The sequence below is a fragment of the Bombina bombina genome, chromosome 1 (genome assembly GCF_027579735.1).
Source record: "Bombina bombina isolate aBomBom1 chromosome 1, aBomBom1.pri, whole genome shotgun sequence".
NCBI lineage: Eukaryota > Metazoa > Chordata > Amphibia > Anura > Bombinatoridae > Bombina > Bombina bombina.
The window spans coordinates 453,606,936-453,626,945 of record NC_069499.1 but is presented as its reverse complement, the minus strand read 5'-3'; the positions used below and the strand labels follow the sequence as shown (position 1 = coordinate 453,626,945).

At 40.6% G+C, this 20,010-nt stretch overlaps 1 protein-coding gene across 3 annotated transcripts in view; it reads left to right on the top strand.

Moving 5' to 3' along the window:
• Positions 1-20,010, top strand: part of LOC128645441 (neurabin-1) — an 824,161-nt gene that overhangs the window by 384,775 nt on the left and 419,376 nt on the right. For all 3 annotated transcript variants that reach the window (XM_053698450.1, XM_053698449.1, XM_053698448.1), the window contains exon 8: positions 14,102-14,155. In XM_053698450.1, the coding sequence (XP_053554425.1) occupies positions 14,102-14,155 (54 nt within the window). The remainder of the gene's footprint in view (positions 1-14,101; positions 14,156-20,010) is intronic.

The window sequence follows — 20,010 nt, the reverse complement described above, 5'->3', positions numbered from 1 at the left end:
TTTTCTTTAACTACAGTCACCACGGTAACATATGGTTTCTCCTATGCAAATATTCCTCCTTAACGTCGGTCGAATGACTGGGGTAGGCGGAGCCTAGGAGGGATCATGTGACCAGCTTTGCTGGGCTCTTTGCCATTTCCTGTTGGGGAAGAGAATATCCCACAAGTAAGGATGACGCCGTGGACCGGACACACCGTTGGAGAAAGTAATTTATCAGGTAAACATAAATTCTGTTTTTCATAGCAGGGGAAGTCCTGTCTTACGCACCACGTGACCGGGTGCAGTCTCTTTCATTTCCTAAGATCCTGCTGCAGACATCATTCCTGAGTAAAGCTTTTTCACTGTTAGCTGTCTGGGTCTAGGAGGTGGTGAGTTCCCCAGCCATTGGGAGTATTAAGGTGCTGTTTTTTTAAATAAAAGCATTTCTTTTTGTTTGTCCTGCTGTGGGTATATACAAAGCTATGGAGGACTCTGATACTTCATTAGAAGATTCCGCTCCTTCTGTACTGATGAATAATTCCTGTTTCCTTAATATGAGGAGAGTCCATGGCTTCATTCCTTACTTGTGGGAAATACAGAACTTGGCCACCAGGAGGAGGCAGACACCCCAGCCAAAGGCTTAAATACCTCCCCCACGTCCCTCTTATCCCAGTCATTCTTTTGCCTTTCATCACATGAGGTTGGCAGAGAAGTGTCAGAAGATACAGAGTAGTTCCTTATGGAGGAGTAGTACCCTTCGGAATGGGACTGGAGTTTTAAGTAGTCCTGGCAGCCTCTCAGTGAGAGCATTGACGTATGTTAGGGTCTGGAGATGCAGGGAGAATCTTTCTGCGAACCCACCCAGACTCCTATTAACAACTCCTAAGCAATTAGTGTTGATGAGTTTCTCTGCCTGCTTCTATCACTCAAGTCCATGTCAGGAGCGATGCTACAAGACTGTCAAACTTGAGAGGCTGTGTGTCTGTTCCACGGCAGAGATTCCGGTAAGATTGTTTCATTTTTATACACATATGATAACGCAAGAAAATAGGGTCACAGCGTGACTCCTTTTATCTATATGGAATCAAGGGTTAATATCTCTGGAGGGGGATTATTGAACTAAAGGGATTTATCGCATAATTTACTTATGCTGCGACATGTGTGAGATGAGACTCAGGTAGATGTTGGAACGTACAGGTTTTACTTTCATTTGGTTAGCTCAGCTGCGCAGCCTGTTAGGTTTTGCGCGCTTTTTCCTGTAGCAGGGGCGGTTCTGCATGGCACACCACGTGGCCGGGTGTGGACACTGATTTGCTCTTTTCCTGACGGTACGGTTTACTGGAGACAAAGCGGTTTCTCTGTGGGGCCTGGGTCATAGGAGGTATTGAGTGCCCCAGCCATTGGGGGTATAAAGGTGTCATTTATTTTTTCTATAGTCCATCTTCAAGCGCAAGCTATGGCGGACTCTGATACGTTGGAGGGTACTCCCTCTTTACCTAAATCTAATACCTGTCTATATTGTGAGGAGGCTACGGTATATCTGCCTGCTCAATTATGTTTCACATGACTTGATAAAGTAATTTTATCTAAAAAAAAACCCAATATGTTTCGTACCACTGAGTCTCTCCACCTCTGAGGAGTCTCCGTCACGTGAGGTGTGTTTGCTGTCGTCATCTCCTATTACACATGCAGCTTCCCATAGCACTCCTAATCCTCCATCTGGAGGGGGCCTTTTACCGCCAGACTTTACTGAGCAGTTACAAACGGCAGTGTCTGTGGCCTTTAGTGCTTTACCTCTCCCTGCTAAGCGCAAAAGAAAGGTCAAATATTGCTATCCTTCCCAGGGGTCATCTACTAACTTATTGGATTTATCTGATACAAGAGGATGCTCTTTCTGGGTTGGAATCTGCTGCCTCTAAGCATCCAGCTGCGGAGGAACCAGACTTTAGATTTAGGATTGAACACTTACGCTTTCTGTTAAAGGAAGTTTTGGCTACTTTAGAGGTTCCAGAACCAAAGTTACCTGAGGAACCTATTCCTTAACTCGATAAGGTCTACGAGGACAGGGTTGTACAGCAGACTTTCTAATTTACTCCTATTATCAAATTTTCTTCATTCTCTTAGTATCTTTATTTGACATGCAAGAATGTAAGTTTAGATGCCGGCCCGTTTTTGGTGAACAACCTGGATTGCCCTTGCTGATTGGTGGATAAATTCATCCACCAATAAAAAAGTGCTGTCTAGAGTCTCAACCAAAAAAAAGTTAGATGCCTTCTTTTACAAATAAAGAGAATGAAGAAAAATTGATAATAGGAGTAAAATAGAAAGTTGCAAAGGGTATTAGTTGGGTAGCGCTAATAAAAGCTTAGAGAAATAACAATATTATTATTATTAATAAAGCTAGATCATGTGATTCTATATAGATGTGCAAATGGCATCAAAGCTACAAATATGCCAATGTGTCATGTGATTGCAATATCTTAGTGTTGTTTTAAACCTCTGAAGACATTAAAAAGGAGTATAAGAGAAAAGTGACTGGAAAAGGTTAACTAAAGAACGATTGTGGATAAGTGCTGAATACCTTGCTAGCTATTTGTGAGATATAGTGTAACGAATAAACAATAGAAATGAGTTTATATTTGTATATACTAACTAATACAAACTAGATGAATTAATATTTTAAAACTTTATAAATTTTATAATTGAAGCAAATAAGAACAAATAAAAATATATGTATGTACACACTAGGGGTGCCGGCACCAAATATACTGATTAGATTACAATAAAAAACATCAAATTAAAAACAAGCAATACATGTAGACATATGTATTGATAAGTGATTGTAACTTAGTTAATTGCAGTTGAGCCACAAAGGAGGAAAACAGTTCACTTCCAAATAGATTAGCAATGTTACCGTAACTTTGTATTTGGGATTACCGTCCTTTGTTATTTTGAAGTCCCGTTTGGTAAAGGAGTATAATGTGGAGCTTTAAAATGAAGGTATCCAATGCGGTGTAGAACGGAAAGAAGCAATTTTAAACTTCAAAGTGGTAAAATTGCCAAATTCAGCGGCATCGAGGTGTAGTTTGTGGTGCTTTTGAAATGATGCAGGTAGGTCCTGGGACTGAGGTATTTGCTGGCAGCCGCAATCTCCTTACGGACTGTACCTACAGGTCCTATTACCTGTTCCGGTGTTGGAGGTCAAAGACTGAATCACCGTGTGGTTGGTGTATAGATCCTGGGTGAGGAATTAAGCATATATATATATACACCGCTTAGAATATCATAAACGGCTTTGATGCACCTCACCTACTATAACCAAAATTAGCACAGAGAGTGTACAGATGAGCCTACCGGGCTGAAACGCGTAGATTTGCTCATCTGTACACTCTATGTGTTAATTTTGGTTATAGTAGGTGAGGTGGATCAAAGCCGTTTATGATATTCTAAGCGGTGTATGTATATATATATATATATATATATATATATATATATATATATATATATGCTTAATTCCTCACCCAGGATCTATACACCAACTTTTCACTGAATTTAGCCACATTAAGCTTTTTGGCAACATTTCCAATTCACACGGTGATTCAGTCTGTGACCTCCAACACCGGAACAGGTAATAGGACCTGTAGGTACAGCCCGTAAGGAGATTGCGGCTGCCAGCGAATACCTCGGTCCCAGGACCTACCTGCATCATTTCAAAAGCACCACAAACTACACCTCGATGCCGCTGAATTTGGCAATTTTACCACTTTGAAGTTTAAAATTGCTTCTTTCCGTTCTACACCGCATTGGATACCTTCATTTTAGAGCTCCAGATTATACTCTTTTACCAAACGGGACTTCAAAATAACAAAGGACGGTAATCCCAAATACAAAGTTACGGTAACATTGCTAATCTATTTGGAAGTGAACTGTTTTCCTCCTTTGTGGCTCAACTGCAATTAACTAAGTTACGATCACTTATCAATACATATGTCTACAATGTATTGCTTGTTTTTAATTGTAATCTAATCAGTATATTTAATGCCGGCACCCCTTGTATGTACATACATATATTTTTATTTGTTCTTATTTGCTTCAATTATAAAATTTATAAAGTTTTAAAATATTAATTCATCTAGTTTGTATTAGTCAGTAAATACAAATATAAACTAATTTCTATTGTTTATTCGTTACACTATATCTCACAAATAGCTAACAAGGTATTCAGCACTTATCATCCACAATCGTTCTTTAGTTAACCTTTTCCAGTCACTTTTCTCTTATACTCCTTTTTAATGTCTTCAGAGGTTTAAAACAACACTAAGATATTGCAATCACATGACACATTGGCATAAATGTAGCTTTGATGCCATTTGCACATCTATATAGAATCACATGATCTAGCTTTATTAATAATAATAATATTGTTATTTCTCTAAGCTTTTATTAGCGCTACCCAACTAATACCCTCTTCATTTTTCTATTTGGGTTGGTTTTAGGAGATATTCCAACCTTTTGGGTTAGCTTTTTAGAGACAGAGAGTGTTAGTATCTTTAACACCATTTTTTCCTTTCTGTAAAATAGAAAGTTGCTTAAATTTGCATGCTCTATCTGAATCGCAAAAGAAAAAATTTGGGTTTAGTGTCCCATTAGGAATGAATGGGAAAGATTTGGTTCTTCTTTTTCCCCTTCTTCCTTTAAGAAATTATTCCCGGTTCCGAACTCTCAATTGGAGTTGTGGGGTTCCGTCCCTAAGGTGGATGGCACTATCTCCACGCTTGCTAAACACACTATTCCACTTCAGGATAGTTCCTCATTTAAAGAGCCTGTGGATAAGAAGCTATAAACTCTGTTGATAAAGATGTTTCAGCACATGGGATATTTTTTTCAACCGGCAGCGGCGGTTGCTGCAGTGGCTGGAGCCGCTACCTATTGGTGCGACTCTTTATCCGAGTTGATCAAGGTGGAAGGTCCCCTTGACACGATCCAGGAAATAATTAAGGCCTTGAGTGTGGCTAATTCTTTTATTTGGCTTGGCTGGGGGACGTGCATGACCCTTGGGTCCTGGAGGTCATTGCTCAGGGGTAGAGGATAGGTTTCAGATCTCATCCACCCAGAGGCAGATTCCTCTTGTCAAACCTGTCTTCAAGGCCAGAAAAATGAGAGGCCTTTCTAGGATGCATGAGGGATCTCTCCTCCCAGGGTGTAATTGTACCGGTACCTCTAGCAGAAAGAGGTCTGGGATACTACTCAAACCTTTTTGTGGTCCCAAAGAAGGAGGGAACTTTTCGCCCAATTCTGGACCTAAAGTGCTTAAACAAGGTCCTGTCGGTCTCATCGTTCAAGATGGAAATAAGGTCCATTCTGCCCTTAGTTCCGGAAGGACAGTTCATGACTACGATAGACTTGAAAGATGCTTACCTTCTCATTCCAATCCACAAGGAACACTTCAAGTTCCTGAGATTTGCGTTCCTGTACTAGCACTCTAGTTTGTTGCACTTGCATTTGGTCTAGCTTCTGCCCCAAGAGTCTTTACAAAGGTTCTGTGGGCTCTGCTTGTAGTGGCGAGAACCAGAGGGATAGCAGTGGCGCCATACTTAGACGACATCCTGTTTGAGGCACCATCCTGCCGCCTGGCAGAGGACCAATCAAAAGCTCTTCTATTTCTTCTTCGATCTCATGGATGGAAGATAAACTTAGAAAAGAGTTCTCTTGTTCCCAGTACCAGGGTAGAATTCCTAGGTACGATAATAGACTCCATATCCATGAGGATATTTCTTACAGACCAGAGACGTTACAAGCTAACTTCCAATTGTCTTGCCCTACAGACCTCCTTAAGGCCCTCTGTGGCCCGGTGTATGGAGGTAATTGGGCTTATGGTGTCCAGCATAGACATCATTCCATTAGCCAAATTCCACCTCAGGCCTCTTCAGCTGTGCATGCTTCAGTCAATGGAATGGCGACTGCTCAGATCTGTCACAACAGATTTCTCTGGACAACCGGTCGAGAGAATCGTTCTCTTGGTGGCTCTGTCCAGTTCACCTTTCCCAAGGGACATCCTCCTTGAGACCATCCTGGGAGATTGACAGCTGTTTGGGGTGCCAGGAAGGCACAGGGCTTGTGGACTTGAGAGGAATCTCTCCTCCCGATCAACATTTTGGAACTTCGAGTGATCTTCAATGCTCTGAAGGCTTGGCCTCTTCTGGGTTCGTCCCAGTTTATCAGATTCCAATCAGACAACATAACCTCGGTGGCTTACATCAACCATCGGGGGGAACAAGGAGCTCCCTAGCAATGAGGGAAGTATTTCGGATTCTGGAATGGGCAGAGGCCCACAACTGCTCGCTGTCAGCGATCCACATTCCGGGTGTGGACAACTGGGAAGCGGATTTCCTTAGCAGACAATCCTTTCATACGGGGGAATGATCTCTTCTTCCCGAGGTGTTTGCAGAGATTTTCGACAGATGGGGGACACTGGAGATGGATTTCATGGCTTCCCAGCTCAATACCAAGCTACCCAGATATGGGTCGTGGTCCAGGGATCCTTAGGCAGAGCTGATAGATGCATTAGCAGTGCCTTAGAGGATAAATCTATTTTTTTCTGAGAGAGTGATTGATACTCTCATTCAAGCTCGAAAGCCGGTCACTTGTCGCATCTATCATAAGGTGTGGAGGATCTACTTATTCTGGTGTGAAGAGTGTGGATTCCCCTGGCATAAGGTCAAGGTTTCCAGGATTCTTTCTTTTCTCCAGGAAGGTCTGGAGAAGGGCCTTTCTGCTAGTTCCCTAAAGGGACAGATTTCGGCTCTATCTGTTTTATTGCACAAGAGACTCGTCGGGCTTCCTGATGTTCAGTCTTTTGTTCAGGATCTGTCTAGAATCAGGCCTGTGTTTAGACCTACCACTCCTCCTTGTAGTTTAAATCTAGTTCTTAAAGTTTTGCAGAGGGCTCCGTTTGAGCCTATGCATTCGGTTGACATTAAATTACTGTCTTGGAAGGTTCTTTTTCTACTGGCTGTTGCTTTGGCGTGCAGATATACATGCAAACAGGTGTATAATATGTATTAATACTTTCCCCTTCTGGTGAACCGCAGCCGTCCCACAGTCTCTCCCAAGGTCTGTGTGAATAGATCAGGTGTGCTAGCTGGAGGCGCTGGTTCAGCTTGTATCAGTCGTTGGTATCTTCCTTTCCTTCCTCGGTTGTATAACTCTAGGTGCAAAATAGTGGTGCTGAAATATCAGACAATACACCATACAAAGGTGAATATCTACTCACAGTGTATATTGCAGGTTACCGGCTCCTTCCAATATGAAAAGACAATATCACAGATTCAGTAAAAAAGTTTGTCTTTATTTGGCTCAACGCAAAAGCGTTTCAACGGTCCCAGACGTCTTTCTCAAGAGCAATAAAAGTGCTTTACAAACCAAAGCATACCTTTCCGCTGCACAGGTGGCCTTTAAATACATGTCAGTTACGCTACCTGCTTCCCCATTGGAGGAGAGCAGGTTTACACCCGATTCAAAATTTCAATTGTAAATTTAAAATAAACATCTAAAGAAACATAAAAAACAATATTAATTATATTAGAAACTATAAGTTTGTTTTAAAATATAAAATTTCTGTAGATATCATCATTTTTGCCGGTTTTGTAGTTCCCTTTCAGGTAGTTCTCTGTTTCAAGTTCTCTTTCAGGTCCGGTATGTCAGTGAAGATCACATGTTATAGGTTGTCCAATGAAAAACAGTTTCTGATATAGTGATATTGATTGCCTTTTCTTTTTTTCTCAAAATAAAAAGACGTAAGTGTTATTCACAGATACAAAGTTTCTTATATGAATTCTACTTATCCAAATATTTAGAGGAGGTAGAATAAATTGCCACTTAGAAGTTTGTTATAAGTTGGAATAGATACTTTTCATAATTAAACATCCATATTATAAAAAGACTTCTATACTTATTGAATGTTAAATATTGACTCAGCGACTTGTGTGTTGCATATAATTTCTTGAAATTAAGTGTGAGAATTATATTCTTTTGTACAATATGTGTATATATAAACATTAAGTGTGATGATATAACATGAACTGTCTGTATAGATACATGTTTATTTTGCCCCCCTTTTCATGTACTAATGTTTTTCAGTATTCACTTTAAATAAATTTTACTGGTTTATTCGGGCCCCATTGTTTTTTAGGAACACATTATAGATTATCATCTGTTTTGCCCCCCTTTCATATGTTGAAGGTTTTTAAGACAAAAACAGCTTTTTTTTTTTTTTTTTTTTTTTTTTTGTGTCCTTATACTCGTATTATAGTCTCTGAGATGGCGGCCTTGCAATGTGAGTCTCCTTACCTAGTTTCTCATGCTGAAACGGCTGTTTTTTCGTACTTGGTTGGGTTTTCTTCCTTAGGTCGTTTCTGATCCCAACTTCAATCAGGAAATTGTGGTTCCTTCCTTGTGTCCTAATCCTTCTTCGAAGGAACGGTTTCTTCATCATTTGGATGTGGTTCGGGCTTTGAAATCTATCTTCAAGCTATGAAGGATTTTAGACAGACTTCTTTCTTGTTTGTTGTCTATTCTGGGAAGCATAGAGGGCAGAAGGCCTCTTCCACTTCCTTATCTTTTTGGTTGAGGAGTATTATTCGCTTAGCATATGAGACCGCGGGACATAAGCCTCCTCAGAGGATTACGGCTCATTCAACTAGAGCTGCGGCTTCCTCTTGGGCCTTTAAGAATGAGGCCTCTATGGAGCAGATTTGTAGGGCGGATACCTGGTCCTCCTTACATACCTTTTCAAAATTGTACAAATTTGACGTTTTTGCTTCGGCTAAAGCAGCTTTTGGGAGAAATGTTTTGCAGGCTGTGGTGCCCTCAGAATAGGGTCTGCCTCTCTTTTTACCCTCCCTCTAGAGCTTGGTATATGTTTCACACAAGTAAGGAATGAAGCCGTGGACTCTCCTCATATTAGGAAGGAAAACATAAATAATGCTTAGCAGATAATTTCCTTTCCTTCTGTATGAGGAGAGTCCACTGCCCCCGCCCATGTTTCTTTGTTGGGTGGACCTAAAATTTTGTTTATTTCTTTTGACACACTTTATACCCTGATATTTCTGATACTGTTCCTTGTTCCCTTGTCAGAATGACTGGGATATTAGGGAAGTGGGGGGCAGGTATTTAAGCCTTTGGCTGGGGTGTCTTTGCCTTCTCCTGGTTGCCAGGTTCTGTATTTCCCACAAGTAAGGAATGAAGCCGTGGACTCTTCTCATACAGAAGGAAAGGAAATTATCTGGTAAGCATAATTTATGTTTTATATTGTGAGGAGGCTGTGGTTTGCCACATGCTGTTCCCCGTGGCTCAACTAATCCTCAATCTGGAGGGGGGGTGTTTTTCCAGCAGACTTCACCGCACTGTTACAATCAGCGGTGTCTGCGGCCCTGAGTGCCTTACCTCGCTCTATCATACGCAAGAGAAAAGTTAAACATAGTTCTTCGGACCTAGGGTCGTCTAAATATTTGTCGGATTTAGCTACTATATCCCAGCTATCTGAGGATGAGTTAACCTCTAACTTCAGAGGGTGAACTTTCTGAGTCAGAGACTTCAGTTTCTAAACCTCCTTCAGCGGAGGAACCCTCTAGATTTAAAATTGAGCATCTGCTTTTTTTTTATTAAAGGTGGCTCTGTCTACGCTAGAGATTCCAGAGGCTACACTACCTGAGGAACCTAAGATCCCTAAATAACACCGAGTTTATGAAGATAGAAAGGTCCCTCTGGCTTTCCTGTGCCTGTTAAGATGGCAAACATTATTAGTAATGAAAGGGAAAGAGTAGGAACTTCTTTTTCCCCCTTGTCTACTTTTAAAAAATGATTCCCTGAGCTGGATAGCGCTACCTCTATGCTTGCTAAGCATACTACTATCCCTCTGGAGGTTAGTTCTTCTTTTAGAGAGCCTATGGATAAGAAAATGGAAACATTTCTGAGGAAGATGTTTCAACATACAGGGTTTTTATTTCAACCGGCGGCAGCTGTAGCCGCGGTTGCTGGAGCAGCTACCTACTAGTGCGACACTCTGTTGGAGCTCATTGAGATGGAGACTACCCTCGAGGATACTCAGGAGAGAATTAAAGCACTGATAATTGCTAACTTTCATCTGTGACGTGGATATGCAGATTATTCGCATAAATGCAAAGGCTTCTGTCTTTGTGGTTCTAGCCCTCCGTGCTCTCTGGTTTAAGTCTTGGTCTGCGGATATGACTTGTAAATACAGACTCCTTTCTCTTCCATTCAAGGGGAAGATTTTATTCGGTCCAGAACGGGACTCCATTATCTCTTCGGTTACCGGAGGGAAAGGTGCCATCCTACCGCAGGATAAGAAGAATAGGCCTAAGGGACGGCAACTGTCTAATTTTCGTTCACAATGACAGCAGTCCTTATCCAAGTCTGAGCAGCCCAAGAATACTTGGAAGCCGGATCACTCCTGAAATAAGTCCAAACAGATTAAGAAGCCCGCCGAGAACAAATTGGCATGAAGGGGGGGCCTCTGATCCGGGATCGGATCGAGTAGGGGGCAGGCTGTCTCTTTTTTTAGATGCTTGGTTCCAGGATGTACAGGTCTCTTGGGTCCTGGAGGTTATATCTCAAGGATACAGGATAGGATGCAAGTCTCATCCACCCAGGGGCAGATTCCTACTCTCCAATCCGTCTACAAGACCAGAAAAGAGGGCTGCCTTCTTAGGTTGCGTACGGGATCTCTCCCCTCTAGAAATAATTGTCCTGGTAACTTCAGCAGAAAGAGGTTTGGGGTTTTATTCAAACCTTTTCGTGGTTCCAAAGAAGGAGGGAACTTTTCATCCAATTCTGGACCTAAAGTTCCTAAACAAGTTTCTGAGTGTTCCCTCTTTCAAGATGGAGACAGAAAGGACAGTTTATGACCACAATAGACCTGAAGGATGTATACCTTTACGTCCCGATTCACAGGGAACATTTTTTTAGTTCCTGAGGTTTGCTTTTCTGGAGAAGCACTTCCAGTTCATAGCTCTTCCGTTTGGCCTAGCTACTGCTCCAAGGATATTTGCGAAGGTTCTGGGGGCTCTTCTAGCCATTGCCAGAACACAAGGTATTGCAGTAGTTCCTTACCTTCACAATATCTTTGTACAGGCACCATCTTTTTGTCTAGCAGAAGAACATTCAGAGTCCCTTCTCAATCTTCTTTCATCACATGGATGGAAGATAAACTTGGAAGAGTCTCTTGGTGGCTCTGTCCAGATCATCTGTCCCAAGGCACGTGCTTTTTGAGACTGTCCTGAGAGATTGTGACTACGGATGCAAGCCTTTCCCGCTGGGGAGCCATTTGAGGTGGCAAGAAGGCACAAGGTCTGTGGATGCAGGAGGAGTCCTCCCTTCAGATCAATATTTTGGAACCCTGGGCAATCTTCAATTCCTTAAAGGCTTGGCCCCTTCTGGGTTCGTCCCAGTTTATCAGATTCCAATCAGACAATATAACCTCGGTTGCCTACATCAACCATCAGGGGGGAACGAGAAGTTCCTTGGCGATTAAAGAAGTATCTCTGATACTAGAGTGGGCAGAGACTCACAAATGTATGCTGTCAGCAATCCACATTCCAGGTGTGGACAACTAGGAAGCAGACTTCCTCAGCAGGTAATCTTTTGACCCAGGGGACTGGTCTCTTCACCCCGAGGTGTTTGCAGTGATATGCAGTGAGTGGGGGGCGCCGGAGATAGATCTCATGGCATCCCACCTTAATGCCAAGCTACCCAGGTACGGGTCGAGGTTGAGGGATCCTTAGCCGGAGCTGATAGATGCCCTATCAGTATCATGGAGGTTTAGGCTCATATATCGCTTTCCTCCATTACCGCTTCTCCCTCGTGTGGTGGCTCGCATCAACCAGGTGTGAGCATCAGTGATTCTGATTGCTCCGTCGTGGCCGCAAAGGACGTATTTTGCGGATCTGGTGGGGATGTCCTCATCTCCTCAGTGGAAGTTACCTTGTCGCAGAGATCTGCTGATACACAGGGTCCCTTTGTTCATAAAAATCTAGATTCTCTAAAGCTGACTGCGTGGAGATTGAACACTTGGTCTTAGCCAAGAGAGGGTTTTCTGAGAGTGTCGTTGACACTCTGGTTCAAGCTTGTAACTCAGTTACTTGTCGTATCTACCATATAGTGTGGAGGACTTATTTCTACTGGTGTGAAGAGCATGGCTTTTCCTGGCATAAGGTTAAGGTAGCCAGAATTTTAGCTTTCCTCCAGGATGGACTGGAGAAGAGTTTATCTGCTAGTTCCATAAAGGGACAGATAATCGGCCCGGTCGGTGTTACTGCACAAAAGATTGGCTGAGCTTCCGGATGTGCAGTCCTTTGTTAAGGCTCTGGCTAGGTTCAGACCTGTGTTTAGATCTGGGGCTCCGCCTTGGAGCCTCAATCTTGTTCTTAGGGTTTTGCAGCAGTCTCCATTTGAGGCTATGCATACTGTTGTCATTAAATTGTTATCTTGGAAGGTTCTTTTTTTGTTGGCTATTGCCTCTGCGCACAGAGTTTCTGAGATTTCTGCTTTGCAATGTGACCCCCATTATCTGGTTTTTTTTTTTGCTGATAAGGCGGTTTTACACACTAAATTAGGGTTTCTCCCTAAGGTGGTGTTGGATCGTAACGTTAATCAAGAGATTGTTGTTCCTTCCTTGTGTCCTAATCCTCCTTCAGCGAAGGAACGTCCACTTCACAATCAATGTGGTTTGTGCCTTGAAGTTCTATCTTCAGGCTACTAAGAAATTCAGACAATCTTCTTCTTTGTCATCTATACGGGGAAGCGTATGGGGCAGAAGGCTACTATGTCTTCTCTATCTTTCTGGTTGAGGAGTGTCATCCGCTTATCTTATGAGACAGTGGGACGACAGCCTCCTTAGAGGATTATGGCTCATTCCACTAGAGCAGTGGCTTCCTCCTGGGCTTTTAAGAACAAAGCCTGAATGGATCAGATTTGTAAGGCGGCTTGGCTTCCTGGTCCTCCTTACACACTTTGTCTAAATTTTATAAGTTTGATGTGTTTGCTTCGAGAAAAAGTTTGCAGGCTGTGGTGCCCTCAGAATAGGGTTTGTCTCTTTTTTTCTGTTCCCTCCCGTTATTCATTCAGTGTCCTCTGGAGCTTCCCAACAGTAAGGAATGAAGTTATGGACTCTCCCTGCCTTATGGAAGGAAAACATAATTTATGCTTACCAGATAAATTCCTTTCCTTCCTGGCAGGGAGAGTCCACGACCCCGCCCGTAATTTATGTTTTTGATGGGCGGCTCCCTTTTTATATTATTTCTTCGGGCACCTTTTTATACCCTGATGTTTCTCCTACTTTTCCTTGCTCCCTCGGCAGAATGACTGGGGGATAGGGGAAGTGGGAGGGATATGTAAGCCTTTGACTTTGGGTATCTTTGCCTCCTCCTGGTGGCCAGGTGTTGTATTTCCCAACAGTAAGGAATTAAGTTGTGGATTCTCCCTGCCAATAAGGAAAGGAATTTATCTGATAAGCATAAATTATGTTTTCATGGATTGGGACAGGGGATCAAATTTTGTCATTATATGAATAGTCCTAGGTGTGTCCAAAATACATCAACCACAGAATACTTGTACTACAAATGATTTTCACAAAATGTCATCAATTTTTACACCCACATAGTTCTTCCATTTATTCTGACACCTGTGTATTTAATGACAGTTAAATCTTGTGTGAAACAGTCATTAGGGCTGATATATTTTGTCACACAAGCTTAGGAATGGACAAAAGCAATCCAATATAGCTCCTTTTAACTTTCATTTAAAACTCTTAAAATCTCTAAGAAACTTAAGTAGTGGAAAGTACTGGAGGCATTTATTATTATTTCACAGCATGTATTTTACTTATATGCTTAAGAAGTTCACATTATTTAAATTGTTATAATATTCATTTACGGATGTTTGATATTAGCAGATTTCATTTTCATTCACAATTAATTAATTAGAAGTAATTAAAACATTATATTCAGTTTTTACATACTCTCAACATTTGCAAAATGCTTATTTAGGTTTTTTGTTTTTTTTAAATAATATGGATAGTTTACCTTTTTTTTTTTTTTTTTTTTAGCTCCAACTTAAACATGCAGTCACCACTGCTGAAGTGAATCAACTGAAAGACAGAGTGAGTATATTTATGCAGGGGTGGAAAAAGAAAACATTAAACTTTTTAGACAAATGTTTTGAGAATTAGGTAGGAAACACCTTATATAAATAATAGTAAAACAGAAATTCAAATGTTAAAGGGATATAAATCCAACATTTTTATTTCACAATTCAGAACATACAATTTAAAACAACTTTCCAATGTACTTTTTTATCAAATGTTCTTCATTTTCTTGTTATCCTTAGTTGAAAAGCAGGAAGGTAAGTTCAGGAGTGTGCTCGTGTCTGCAACTCTATATGGCAGTGTTATACATTAGGAAGAGCACTAGATGGCAGCACTATTTCCTGTCATGTAGTGCCCAAGTCATAAGCAAGCTACCTATCTAGAAATCTCTTCAACAAGGAATAACATGAAAATGAAGCAAATTTGATCTTAGACGTAAATTGGAAACTTTTTAAAAAAAATTGTATTCTCTATCTGAATCATTAAAGAAAAAAAATTGTGTTTCATGTCCCTTTTAAGACTTTTTCTCTTCTACTTCCTTGTCCTTATCTTCATAATAAATGTGCTAAATACTATTAGCTGTAAATGTATTCATTTTGTAGAATAAACAAAAACCTCAAAAGTATAAAAATAGACAGATCTTTATAGATATAATTAGAGGTGTTCAATCCATAGTGGCAAACAGATTAAATTAGTTACATGCAGTACAATCTATCTATACCAAGATAATTAAGGCCACAAATATACACACCATTGTAAACACAGCTATAAGTGTTTACAGGCCAGTTCCTTTCCACAGATGATGGTCTCTCACCAACAATTGGATCCTTAAACTGAATATATATATATATATATATATATATATATAGGTAGCCCTCAGTTTACGCCGGGGTTAGGTTCCAGAAGGAATGGTTGTAAATCGAAACCGTTGTAAATTGAAGCCCAGTTTATAATGTAAGTCAATGGGAAGTGAGGGAGATAAGTTCCAGGCCCCTCTCAAAATTGGCATAAGTAACAGCTAGTACATTATTTTTAAAGCTTTGAAATGAAGACTTTAAATGCTTAACAGCATTGTAAACCTAATAAAATAATCACACAACACAAAATATATAATTAAACTAAGTTAAATTAACAAAAACATTTGCTAAACAGCATTATATACCTAATAAAATAATCACACAACACAGACTTTACTTGCATTTTTCTGCAAACAGTTATTTCTATGCATTCCAATCTGGACTGATTTATAGACAGGAATATATTGTTCCTTTGCAAGCTGCTCGATAGCTTAGGTCGGGTTAAACTGATTAATTTTAGCTTGCTTGGCTTGCATATCTTTGCTGCAACACAGGTGGATGGCTCCACCTATTAATCAATGCACTGCTTCTCAATGCTTTTCAATAGAAGTCACATGACTGAAAAAAAGGTTGTTATTCTGAAACGGTGCAAATTGAACCGTTGTAAAATATATATATATATATATATATATATATACACACACACACACATATATACACACAGTCGTATGCAAAAGTTTGCACCCCTGACAATTTCCATGATTTTCATTTATAAATAATTGGGTGTTTGGATTAGCAATTTCATTTTGATCTATCAAATAACTGAAGGACACAGTAATATTTCAGTAGTGAAATTAAGTTTATTGGATTAACAGAAATGTGCAATATGCATCAAAACAAAATTAGGTGCATACATTTTGGCATCCTTGTCATTTTGTTGATTTGAATACCTGTAACTACCTAGCACTGATTAATTAGAACACACAATTGGTTTGGTGAGCCCATTAACCCTTGAACTTCATAGACAGTTGCATCCAATCATGAGAAAAGGTATTTAAGGTGGCCAATTGCAAGTTGTTGTTCTCTTTGACTCTCCTCTGAAGAGTGGTAACATGGGGCCTCATAACAACTCTCAAATGACCTAAAAACAAAGAATGTTCAACATTATGGTTTAGGGGAAGGTTACAAAAAGCTATTGAAGAGATTTAAGCTATCAGTGTCCACTGTGAGGAACCTAATGAGGAAATAGAAGACCACAGGCAAAGTTCTTGTTAAGGCCAGAAGTGGCAGGCCAAGTAAAATATCAGAGATGCAAAGGATGGTGAGAACGATCAAAAACAGCCCACAGACCACCTCCAAAGACCTACAACATCATCTTGCTGCAGATGGTGTCACTGTGCATCGTTCAACAATTCATCGCACTTTGCACAAGGAGAAGCTGTATGGGAGAGTGATGCCACGCCGCAAACAGGCCAGAAACAATGTTCTGGAATGACCATCCCAGTCCCCAGACCTGAATATCATTGAAAATCTGTGGGGTGATTTGAATTGGGCTGTCCATTCTTGGAAACCATCAAACCAAACTGAACTGGAGATGTTTTGCAAGGAGGAATGGTCCAAAATACCTTCACCCAGAATCCAGACACTCATTACAGGCTATAGGAAGCGTCTAGAGGCTGTTATTTCTGCTAACGGAGGCTCATCAGTTTATGACCTCAGTAGATGTAAACACCACCTTTGTTCATATCTTTATGCACGTGGATCAGTAAACTTTTCTTCATATTGCTTTGCAAAACAAAACCATTAATTCCAAGGCCTACGTTTCCATCTTTCTGCATAACCACAAATGCTGACAATGGTGTTTGCAAAACTAACAATCCTCTGTTAAAGGGCCATAATACCCAAATGTTGAAACACTTGAAAGTGATGCAGCATAGCTGTAAAAAGCTGACTAGAAAATATCACCTGAACATCTCTATGTAAAAAAGAAAGATATTTTACCACAAAAGTTTCTCAGTAGCCACATCCCGTTGTAAAGGACTTCTAAGCAGCAAATCAGTATGTCTGTCCCAGGACAGCTAAGGGGTTGAGCCTTGTGCACTTTCATGTTATTTCCCTATTCAGTGTAAGGAAGTTTACTATGAAATCTCATGAGAGTTAAGTCAAATCTCATGAGATCACAGTAAGAGTTCATGACCTCAGCACTGTTGATGCTGATTGGCTGCTGTTCATTTCTTCATTTTTTTTTTTTTTTTTTTTTTACCTGCAGCTGAGTATAACTTTTTACACAGAACTTACTCTGCTGAGCTGAGGAGATTGTGAGGTAAAATATCTTTCTTTTTTACATAGAGATGCTCAGGTGATATTTTCCTGTTAGCTTTCTACAATTATACTGCATCAGTTTCAAGTGATTTAGCATATTAGTATTATGTCCCTTTAACTATCAGTAAATATGCTGATTAAAAGGACATGAAACCCAGAATTTTTCTTTCTTTAATCAGAGCATACAAGTTTAAACTATTTTCCTGTTTTGCTTATATTATTTAATTAACTTTTCTCTTGTTAAGTGTATTCAGTCCACGGGTCATCCATTACTTATGGGATATATTCCCTTCCCAACAGGAAGTTGCAAGAGGATCACCCAAGCAGAGCTGCTATATAGCTCCTCCCCTCACATGTCATATCCAGTCATTCTCTTGCAACTCAACTAGATAGGTCGTTGTGAGAGGTCTGTGGTGTTTTTTATACTTAGTTTATTTCTTCAATCAAAAGTTTGTTATTTTAAATGGCACCGGAGTGTGCTGTTTGTTCTCAGGCAGTATTTGGAAGAAGAATCTGACTGCGTTTTCTATGATCTTAGCAGAAGTAACTAAGATCCACTGGCTGTTCTCGCACATTCTGAGGAGTGGGGTAACTTTCAGAAAGGGAATAGCGTGTGGGGAATCCTGCAAACAAGGTATGTGCAGTAAATTATTTTCTAAGGAATGGAATTGACTAAGAAAATACTGCTGATACCGATGTAATGTAAGTACAGCCTTAAATGCAGTAGCGACTGGTATCAGGCTGATGAATGTATGTACAATAAGTAATTTTCTAAGGAATGGAATTTGACTATGAAAATACTGTTAATACTGAAGTAATGTATGAGCCTTAACTGCAGTAGAAGCGACTGGTAGCAGGCTTATTAATAACACTACCTAACTTTTAAAGTGCATGTTTAAAACGTTTACTGGCATGTTATTCGTTTTTTTGTGAGGTACTTTGGTGATAAATCTTTTGGGGCATGATTTTCCACATGGCTGTCGTTTATTTCTACATAGAAACGGTTAACTGAGGTTTCCCACTGTTGTAATGTGAGTGGGAGGGGCCTATTTTAGCGCTTTTTTGCGCAGTAAAAATTCAGTTTCAGTCTTCCTACTTCTTCCTCCTTGATCCAGGACGTCTCTAGAGAGCTCAGGGGTCTTCAAAATTCATTTTGAGGGAGGTAATCAGTCACAGCAGACCTGTGACAGTGTGTTTGACTGTGATAAAAACGTTAATTGTTAAATTGATTATCCGTTTTTGGGTATTAAGGGGTTAATCATCCATTTGCTAGTGGGTGCAATGCTTTGCTAACTTAATACATTTACTGTGAAAATTTGGTTGCTATAACTGATTTGGTTCATTGTTATTTCAACTGTGACGATTTTTTGTGCTTCTTAAAGGCGCAGTAGCGTTTTTTATATTGCTTATAAATTTATTTGAAAGGATTTTCCAAGCTTGCTAGTCTCATTGCGAGTCTGTTTAAACATGTCTGACACAGATGAATCTGTTTGTTCACTATGTTTGAAGGCCAATGTGGAGCCCCACAGAAATATGTGTACTAAATGTATTGATGTCACTTTGAATAAAAGTCAATTTATATCTGTAAAGAAATTATCACCAGACAACGAGGGGGAAGTTATGCCGACTAACTCTCCTCACGTGTCAGTACCTTCGCCTCCCGCTCAGGAGGCGCGTGATATTGTGGCGCCAAGTACATCAGAGAGGCCCATACAAATCACTTTGCAAGACATGGCTACTGTTATGACAGAGGTATTATCTAAATTGCCTGAATTAAGAGGCAAGCGCGATAGCTCTGGGTTAAGGACAGAGCGCGCTGATAATGTGAGAGCCATGTCTGATACTGCGTCACAATTTGCAGAACATGAGGACGGAGAGCTTCATTCTGTGGGTGACGGATCTGATCCAGGGAGACCGGATTCAGAGATTTCTAATTTTAAATTTAAGCTTGAGAACCTCTGTGTATTGCTAGGGGAGGTATTAGCGGCTCTGAATGATTGTAACACGGTTGCAATTCCAGAGAAAATATGTAGGTTGGATAGATACTTTGCGGTACCGGTGTGTACTGACGTTTTTCCTATACCTAAAAGGCTTACAGAAATTATTAGCAAGGAGTGGGATAGACCCGGTGTGCCCTTTTCCCCTCCTCCGATATTTAGGAAAATGTTCCCAATAGACGCCACCACACGAGACTTATGGCAGACGGTCCCTAAGGTGGAGGGAGCAGTTTCTACTTTAGCTAAACGTACCACTATCCCGGTGGAGGATAGTTGTGCTTTTTCGGATCCAATGGATAAAAAATTAGAAGGTTACCTTAAGAAAATGTTTGTTCAACAAGGTTTTATTTTACAGCCCCTTGCATGCATTGCGCCTGTCACTGCTGCTGCGGCATTCTGGTTTGAGTCTCTGGAAGAGGCCATTCGCACAGCTCCATTGGATGAGATTATGGCCAAGCTTAAAGCTCTTAAGCTAGCTAATGCATTTGTTTCTGATGCCGTTGTACATTTAACCAAACTAACGGCTAAGAACTCCGGATTCGCCATCCAGGCGCGCAGAGCGCTATGGCTTAAATCCTGGTCAGCTGACGTGACTTCTAAATCTAAATTGCTTAATATTCCTTTCAAAGGGCAGACCTTATTCGGGCCCGGCTTGAAAGAAATTATTGCTGACATTACTGGAGGTAAGGGTCATACTCTTCCTCAGGACAGGGCCAAATCAAAGGCCAAACAGTCTAATTTTCGTGCCTTTCGT